This window comes from Crassostrea angulata, chromosome 2 (assembly GCF_025612915.1).
Source record: "Crassostrea angulata isolate pt1a10 chromosome 2, ASM2561291v2, whole genome shotgun sequence".
NCBI classification, from domain to species: domain Eukaryota; kingdom Metazoa; phylum Mollusca; class Bivalvia; order Ostreida; family Ostreidae; genus Magallana; species Magallana angulata.
The window spans coordinates 4,350,556-4,360,273 of record NC_069112.1 but is presented as its reverse complement, the minus strand read 5'-3'; the positions used below and the strand labels follow the sequence as shown (position 1 = coordinate 4,360,273).

Sequence of the window (9,718 nt, the reverse complement as noted above, 5' to 3'; positions counted from 1 at the left end):
AAAAGAGGAATTCAAAGAGGCGCTAAAAAAATCATTAAAGAAGGAACTAAACAAGCGATACAGACTGCTGCTAAAACAGGCATAGATGTCCTTAAAGGAAAAAATATAAAAGAAGCGAGTGTTGCCCGAGCCATACAAGGCATTCAAAAAGCAGAACAAAATTTAGGGAAAACATTACCAATTCTAGCGAAGGGGGGACCTACTAAAAAAAGAAAAAGAACAATAAAAGTGGGAACAGGTAAAAAAGCAAGACTCATGGATATTTTTGACTGACCAATGCCCCCACCCTATAAAAAGAGAGTCAGACCCCTCACCCTAGACAGTCGAGTAGCTTAATTCAAAAGTCACGCACACACACTTTTTACCCTTCAAAAATGATGCACAGAGAGTCATGCATGTGTGGGATGGACAATTTAGAATTGTTCCAGGTTCCCCCCACCAACATAGCCTTGGAAGAATCGAAATGGATGGAATATTATCCCATTTCCAGTACCCTCGATTCCGATACAGCTCCCATTGAATTCGATATTCAGGGACAGGGAGACGAATACATAGATCTCTCACAGACTTATTTACAAATAGTTTGTAAATTCACCAAAAGCGATGGCGCTGCTTTAACGGGAGCTAATTCCGCTTCCACTCCCGTAAATAACATCATACATTCCTTGTTCTCAGAAATCGATCTCACTCTGAATGGTAAAATCGTTACCCCAGGAACAGATACCTATCCTTACAAAGCCTATTTAGAGAAATGACTTTCTTACAGACCCGAAACCTTAGACTCTCAAATGTTTGCTTGCAGTCTGTGGGAAAAAGACACGGCAGGACATATGGATGATTGTAATGTAGCGGCTGCAGCTCTAGGTAAAAGGGAATATACTGCCGTTAATGACAAAATCACCATAACTCCTGCAAATATAGCACTGTCCTACCCAGCAGATTCTGAAAACGACGGGTTGAGAAAGCGTCGCAATGTCATCGAGAACAGCAAAAAGATTACTTTAATCGATCGTCTGTATCTAGATCTCTTTCAACAGGACAAATTCATTCCCAACGGAGTAGATATTCGTTTGAGATTTAACCGAACGAAATCTGATTTTCACATGATGACTTATGCAGGGAGTTCAGGAAAAATAAAACTTCTGAACGTGTTACTGTGGGTCAGAAAAGTCAGACCAACTGCAGCCGTGTTAAATACTGTCAACGAGAGGTTGAACGTAGAAACGGCCAAGTATCCCCTAAGACGGGTAGACGTTAAAACGTTCACCATTCCTACAGGAACCCAATCCAAAATCAGCGATCATCTGTTTCAAGGGCAAATGCCAAAACGAATCGTTTTGGGTCTGGTAGCTAATGACGCTTTCAATGGCACATCCAACAAAAACCCGTTCAATTTCAAAAACGCCAAAGTCAAAAGATTAGATGTCACCATCAACGGAGAAACCATCAGTACCCGACCCTATGAGCCGGATTTCGCTAACGACTTGTATCTCAGATCCTACTTGAGTCTGTATCAAGGACTGGGAAAATTCGGTGCCGATTGGGCCCCAGGAATTACTTTCGACGAGTATAAAGACGGCTACACCTTGTGGTGTATAGATTTCACCAAAGATCAGGAGGCACAGCTAGACAAGTTTCATCTGATTGAAACAGGAAATTTGAGAATCGAAATTCAATTTGCAGAAAACACGGCAGAAACTCTGAATTGTTTAGTCTACGCTGAATTTGATAACGTGCTAGAAATCAACAAACAAAGAGAAGTCAGCACTGACTTTTAAAAAAAAAAAAATGGATACCTATCAATTGAAAAAAGTCTTAAAGCCAGATTTAGGATCTTCTTTTGCAGGTGTCTATGCCCTAGATATAATTCCTAAACATTTAAATTTTAAAGAAAAAGCCATGGTCATAAACACAGATCCTCAAGATCAACCGGGAGCTCATTGGGTGTGTTTATATTTAGACGGAGATACGATAGAATATTTCGATTCTTATGGATTTCCCCCCTTGTATAAGGAAATTGAAGAATTTATTGAAAGAAACAGTCATCACATGATATATAATGGAAGACGTTATCAAGATTTTACAAGTAAAGTGTGCGGGGAATATTGTGTCTATTTTTTACATCATCGTCATAGAAGAGGCCGTAAAGTATTAAAACAATTATTTCCTAAACACTGGACACCAAAACAAACAGATCGCTACGTGAGACGATGGTTCAAAGAAAACTATAAAAAGCCTAAAACGCACAAAGGTCAATGCTGTAAGAGTTACGATCAGACTTGGCAAGAGAGGTCACCCTAGTTCAGCTAGTGAATGAAACACCTGGCTGTGACACGTCACGTAGTCCGGTACCGAGAAACAAACTACTTTCGTTATTGAGAGGATATAAAAAGACAGCTCAAATCATTATTCGTCACAATTTGGATGGGGAAGTGCCACAGTAAAGTAAAACGCAACAATAAAATGGAAGAGATAAAAGCTGTGATCGCGTTGCCCTTAGCGGACGGCAGTGTTGGATACCTGGTACCAAAAATCGAATATCCTCCCTCAATATTTGAACCGATGGAAGTAGAGAAGATGGAACCAGAGAGACTTTATTTAGAATTGAAAGAAAAAGAGAAAGAAGGAGAGAAGGAAGAAGAGGAGGAGGAAGAAAAGAAAGAAGAAGAAGAAAAGAAAGAAGAAGAAGAAAGAGAGAAAGAAAAAGAGAGAGAAGAAGAAGAAGAAGAAGAAACAGATGAGGAGGAAATAGAAGAAGAAGGAAAAGAGGCGGAGACAGAAATTTTCGTGGTGGAGAAAATGGAGGAGGGAACAGATCAAACCCCCTTAGAAGTAATCGCATCCGATTTCCAAGAAATATTAAATGATCTCACTGCCACTGAAGAGGACGGTGACTGGGTCGAGATGCAAACTATGGGAGAAGAAATCGACACGGACAAAATGGTAGAGAACATGAGTCAACAGGAGCTGGAAGAAATCGAGGGAGCCAAAGCAGACAAAGTAAGCGGGGTTTACAAAATTTGTACGGATTACGGGAAAGCCAAAGAAGAATTGACGGGATTATGGCTGAACTGCGAAACCTACAGCAATATGGTCAACCATTTGGGAGGAGAGAAAAGAAAAAGAGAAGAGGAAGTAGCCGATCAAGAAAGAAGTAGGAAAAAACTACGAGATGCTAAAAGACAATTACTCTACCAGTCTTACCTGAAAATGAAAATGCTAGGAAACAACAAGGAACTCCTGAAACTGCTCCAAGTCTGCAGAGTGATGGAAAAAATCAAGAATATGTGAAATCCGTGTGAAAAAATCAATCTGTGTATATATGTGACTAAAAATTATTTTCGATTCTTTATATCATTAATGGTAAATATGTTTTTTCTCATTACTAAAGTCTTTCAAAATCATGTAAATATGTTGTATGTTTGTTTGCTGAGTTTCCAATTAAAAAGTTTTTTTGCATTTGAAATTCATTGTTTATTATTTTATCATATAAAGAGGACTCTGGTCCTAAGAAAAAACAAGAGGTGATATTTTTTCATATATTTTATTTGAACAAACAAGTTTAATAACCAAAAGGAAGAGTCTTAAAATCATCAATGATCTGCCGTTTATCATATACAATTTGATATTTCTTAGTAAAATGTTTGGTCAATAATTCATGTCTCTTGGTTCTCTGGATTTTATGAGGATAAGTGACCGTCACTTCATCCAATTCTTTAAAAATCATTTTCTCTAAAGCCTTCATGGTTACGATTTGAGAAGCTCGATGATTCAAAGTAAGGCCTTTGACTTTTTGCACGCTTTTTCCAGTATCTGTTTCAAACGCATAATTCTTAGGGCCACCAGACATGAATTTGGTAATATGACCTCCCTCCAATTCGTCGGTCCATCCTCCTAAACTATTGACTATAGTAGGATTATACAAGCCTTCTACGTGTTGATAAATAATACTGTCGGTATCGAAATAAAGAACCCGATCTCCTAATTTTTCTAAGGTGTCGTATAAATGTAAACGAGCATGAGCAGTAGTAAAAGCAGCTAACACCACGTTTCCAAAGGGGCAGTCTTCGATGAAATCTTGTTTTTCCAGATAATTAATCAAAATCAGATCGCGTTCGGGTTGTTCTAAGTTGTTTAATAACTCAACTCCTTTGATATCAAGAGTGCTGTCCTGTAACATTCTCGTCAATTGTTCTTCTTCGTTCAAATATTCGATTTTAGGTAATTGAAGGCGCTGAGCAAATTTTCCCCACAAACAATTCAAAAATAACTTGGCAATAGTTCGTTTCACGGGATTTTTCTCGATTTCTATAGGGTTCAACATCAATTTCTCTCGATCAAATATGTCGCGGATGTAAGCTACCCGTTGTTCCTCGGTCTCGCAATCGGGGGGATATCCAGAGGCTTCCTGTTTGATTTTCAAAAACGTGTCAATGTAACTGCGAAAGAGATCCTGACTTTTTTCTGGAAAATGCCACACTTCGTAAATTTTCTTTAACTGGTATCCGCATTCTAAGGCTTTTTGAAGTTCGCTAGTCACCCAAGTTCCCGTGATACAGCGTTCAGAATCTGTATGCTGACAGCGATACTGAGAATCTTGACAAAGTTTTTGGGCACAAGTACGACATAAGGGAAACAATAATTTTCCTCCGGTACGATAGGGTAAAACGGGATGATAGAGACCCCGAGGGGGTAAAACCTGACATTGAATCAACCCGAAATAATTAGAAATCTCCTCAAAATTCTCCGTGATGATTTCTGGATGACCCATGGGAAAAGGTCTATGTTTCAAAACAAAAGGATATAAAGAACAAACGTCTACATATCTCATGTCTCCCTCGGTACAAAATAAACGCGTGGCATTGGTGCGCCCCCCATACAAAGCTTCCCTAGGATTCAAAGGATCTTGAAAATTTAAATTGCCCACAAACTCTTGCAATTCAAAATTATTTTTCATTTCCAAATCAAAATCGTGTTCCCAAATAGAAACTACTTTATACCCCTGTTCTCTCAAATGATGTTCTCTAATTAAAGTCTGTTCGTACAACGTCCCGTAAGTACAATCGACTCGATGAGGATGTTTTTCATTCTCTAAATCAGAATGACATTGAGGGCAGCCGTGCCAGTAACATCCATGAAATTCGTACACGGTATTCGATTCTGGATCGTAACCGTCTACGGTATAGGGCCCTAAATTTATTTCTCCACCATTTTTAGCATGATAAATCACCCGCCCGTCTCGACTCATCCAAGCTAACCATCGACAAGCTTTCATTGAAAATTGTCGGGCTGGGTCGTATCCCAAATTCGGTATGATGGCAATACTGTATTCCGGCATGAATCCCCTTCGATAGGCTAAATTAGCAGTACTGGCAAAAGTAATGGCTTCTTGAAAAGGATTGACTTGTACCAACCTCTGTATGGTCTTTCTAAATTGAGCGCAACATCGTTGTAAAATGTCTACGTCAGAGATACAGTAATCTAAGAATTCTTTTTGAAAATCAAACAATTTCCCTTCTTGTTGCCGATACCAATCATAAAACGCTTTTCGTCCAGAACAAGTCATGTCGTCAGGATTGTAATAAGAAGCGGGGGGATAGGGACCCACATAATTCTGATTTTGCTCCGTATTAAAAAAATGGGGAAAATATCCTTTCTTCATTTCCTCAAATCCAAAAGCCGAAGGCATTTTTGATAAAGCAAAAGGCAAATAATTATAAGAATCTATAAATTTCAAACCAAGAACTTCCATAGATAAAATCTTAGTTCCGTTCATGATCACCGAGGGAGTTATGCAAGCGGTATGTACCAAATAATTCAAAATAAATTGCCCATCGTATCCCTTGAAATTGTGAGCTATGACAATGGCCCCTTCGTGCAAAAGCTGAGATTGACTTTTTTGAGTAGCGTGAGGCTGGGCCTGAAAAAGCCATTCCATGAATTCTTTCAAAGTATCAGAACCACGAAACAAATGGCGTCGAGGGCCTAAATGTTCACAGTGAGAACAGGTCTGATCTACCTTTAAATGATCACAATGCTGACACACACGATGAGCTACACATAAATTAGGGACGTGAGTTCCATTTTCTTGAGTACATTCAAAATCAAAATAAATGTACATTTGAATTTTTTTCCCTCTCTCTTTCAGAGTAGGTTTGACTTGAACAAAACATTGGTGATCTTTCTCGACCATTTCTCTACAAATCTTACACCATTTTCCGTCCCCACATTTGTGATAAGGGAGTAACTTTTTACTCATCCATTTTTGACAGTGAGAACATCGATCCATTAAACTGCATACAGTAGTTTCACAGTTTACACTGTAAGACTCTAAATGTCTCTGATAACAAATCTTGCTTTTAAAATACCCCTTACAATCAGAACAAACAATGCTACTCCCATCGGAAATACATGGGGTGTCCCCCAAACAAAAAGAACAAAGGTAAGGACATTTGACTCTATGATCTTCAATGTGACTATAACCTACATCGCAATAATCGCAGTTATATTTGTTTTCGGTCAATCCAGGCATAGACAAAATAGTATCGTAGTGTTCATCATCCAACAAAACATTCAAACATTTTCCATTTCCTTTTCCTTTGTAAATAGCCTCTAATTTCAGTCGAGAAGAGACCGTTTTAAATTGAAATATTTTCAATCGATATTCAGGAAGCAATACTTCTTGTAACTTGTTCCATTCCTCGGGACCGCAGGGCAAATTAGCATCACAATGAGCTTTTTTCATCAACTCTAAAGCTTCTTTTTTCTGCTGGGGGGAAAGAATATCATTCCTTTTAATACGATCCCACTGTTTTTTCCAACGGGGCAATTCCAAAAGATCCGAGGGGCGCTGACTGTGTAACCGAGCTACAGCGATAGCTCGAGGGAGACAGAGATGATCACCTACATTTTTAATTTTCAATACAGATCTTTTTCCTTTCTTAAACTTCTCTTTATTAGCATGTAGATGTCTGACTTTTTGACCTCCGCTTCCCTGAGGATATTTGACGTGAAACAATTCAAATTCAGCAGATCCGTCCGTAATAGTAAAATCTTTTTTCGATTGCTGCACTGCCTGAACTTTATTCAAAATAGTAGCTTCGTTCAAATTCTTTGATTGAGTAAATTCATACCAAATCTCAGAATCTAAAGACGATTTCTGGGGGAAAGGTCGAAAGCTGACCGTATATACATTTTGTTTCACTTTAAATTTGCGAGATTGTCGCCCCCTGTCTAATCTAACGTTGTAAAAGTCAGAAACCACTTTTTTCTTAACAGCTTTTCTGACCGCTTTTTTTTTCTTTAAAAGTTTTAAATTTTCATCGATCAATCGCTTTCTTTTATATCTCAACAAACGAGATTTATTCAACAAAATGCTTTCGTCTACATTCATCTCTCTCGCTTTCAAGGGAAGGATCCAAATGAAAAAAGTATTTAATAATGCTATAGTTATATTCATCAAAACATGTTTACGAACTCATATCAAGGTCGCTAGACAGCTACGTCAGAGTATTTTTTACCATAAACTAGGTCACACAGCTGTCTAGGTCACACAGCTGTTGTTTACGTCGCAGCTACATTGACTCCAGACACGTACACAGAGCTAGCGAGGTCACACAGGTGTTGTTTACCCAGCAGCTGCATTGACTCAAGTCACGTACACGGAGGGTATATAACACAGCATTTCTCTTCAGTTCCTCACACCATTGAATGGAAAGCCTTCAGAACCTTATCGTGGAAAAAATCAGAGAGAAATTCAGCAACATGGCAGAGGAAAAGAAAATCAAAGAAGAACCAAAAGAAGAAGAAATGACTGAGATTGAGCCAGCCAAGAAGTTTGGATTCTCAGCCTCCGAGGAAAAAGAAGAAAAACCAGCATTTCTTCTAAAGCCTCCCAGAAATGAAGGCGGAGAAACTTACTTAGACATACTGAAAAGAGAAAAGCAGGAAGACAAGGAGTTCTACAAAATGATCGTCATCCAAGAAAAAAGAAGACTGGATAAGAACCCTCACTTAGTGACAGGAACCTTTGGACCCGGAACGGGCACAAAATCCCTCTACAGCAAAATACAAGACCTGCTCAAGGATTACTATTACCCAGAAAACGAGTTCAACAGGCTGAAATTGGACGTCATTCTAGCAGAAAAAATAAAGGAAGAGGCTGAAGCAGAACTACAACAGAAAAGAGACGTGGAAATGGAACTGCAGATCACCAAAGAAGAACTACAAAAGGTCATCAAAGAAAATGAAAAAGCCACTAAGAAAATTCATGATTTGAAAGAAGAAGTCGGAGAGCAAGAAAAAGAAATTGAAGAGCAAGAAAAAGAAAATGACGAACAGGATAAAGAAATAGACAAACTGGAAGAAGAAGTCGAAAAACTGAAAGAAAAAATCCACAAACTAGAAAAAGTTCCTCCCCTATACTTCTCCGAGGAAGAGTACAAAAGACTAAAAACCTTCAATTGGATACTAGAAAACGAGCTAGAGAGAGCAGATATGAAAAATACTGCACTGGAAGAAAAACTGACTGAAAAAGAAAACGAACTGCAGGAATTGAAGGACAATCTCCAAGAAAACAGAGAAATAATGAAACGCATGGAATGCGAAATGGAAACTTGGATCGACTTCGATTACGTACAAAAATCAAAGGAAATGGAGAAAAAACTGGCTGAAAAAGAAAAAGAACTCCAACAAAAGAATGACATGATAACTCGCATGGAAGCCGATTTGTTCACTTGGATGGACAACGATGCTAAAAGAATCCAAGATAAAGAAAAAGTCCTGGATAAAAAAATGACAGAAAAAGAAAAAGAGCTCCAAGAATACAAACAACATGTCAAAGAAATGGAAAATATCAACCAGAAAATGAAAGAAGAAGTACAGAAAGCCACTCCCTTATACGATACCTCAGAAGCCGCAACTTTCATCAGAGAAATTCAACAGAAAGCTGATGAACAAATCCAAAAAGCTAAAGAAAAATTGGCCCTCATGGAAGCAGAAGTCGACGCACTCAAGCTAGACAACAAAGAAAACGTCAAAATATTCGGAGAAATACTGGACCAAATTCTCCCCCACATCAAGGATATGACAGAAACTTTCAACGAAGCCGAAGAATGGGTGAAAGCAGCAGCCACAGGACAAGAAAGAGAAGCATGGAGCATTTATGTCGAACCCAAAATCGCCACGGAAGAAAAATTCAAAAGTCTCAAGGCACTCTTCACCGAACATTGCAAAAAATTCTGCTTCGTCAGAAACGGAAGAACCCACAATATCAGCGGGGAAATTCAGCTGAAAAAACCACTCAACATCAAAGAACTCAACAAACTCCTGGGACCAAACATCTATCTGAACGGAGGACCGAAGGAACAAGCCACTGAAAAATGGTCCATGGCCGCGAAGTTCAACGAAAATGATTATTTCTCGATCTTCTTCACGGATCAAGCCCTCAAAGGCGGAGAAACATCATGTGAAATCAGCAAATAAACGTGTTCCGAGTGAAAAAAATTCGTTTCCGAGTGAAAAAAATTGTTCTTTATTAACATTTTTCTCCTTTAACAATGTATATATGTTCATTTGTTCATTTATTTGCTTTGAATTCAATAAAATTTGACTTTGTTCTGTCTAAACTGCCTTTGTTTACCTTTATTCCGACGCCATTTTGGATTTGACCTAAATAATATTAGACGCCATTTTGGATTTGACCTCAGTTGACCCCCCT

At 38.5% G+C, this 9,718-nt stretch overlaps 2 protein-coding genes across 2 annotated transcripts; both read left to right on the top strand.

The window, feature by feature from the left end:
- The first annotated feature begins 788 nt into the window (after positions 1-788).
- On the top strand, positions 789-1,778 carry LOC128172008 (uncharacterized protein F54H12.2-like). The gene has a single exon (XM_052837780.1). The coding sequence runs from the start codon at positions 789-791 to the stop codon at positions 1,776-1,778; it is 990 nt and encodes a 329-aa protein (XP_052693740.1).
- Positions 1,779-7,386: 5,608 nt separating this feature from the next.
- Positions 7,387-9,544, top strand: LOC128172937 (myb-like protein X). The gene has a single exon (XM_052838672.1). It carries the CDS (start codon positions 7,711-7,713, stop codon positions 9,481-9,483), a length of 1,773 nt encoding a protein of 590 aa, XP_052694632.1. The 5' UTR covers positions 7,387-7,710; the 3' UTR covers positions 9,484-9,544.
- The last annotated feature ends 174 nt before the right edge of the window (positions 9,545-9,718 follow it).

Coding starts and splice junctions, on each gene's coding strand:
- LOC128172937 (XM_052838672.1), top strand. CDS start 7,711: ATGGAAAGCCTTCAGAACCTTATCGTGGAAAAAATCAGAGAGAAATTC.
- LOC128172008 (XM_052837780.1), top strand. CDS start 789: ATGTTTGCTTGCAGTCTGTGGGAAAAAGACACGGCAGGACATATGGAT.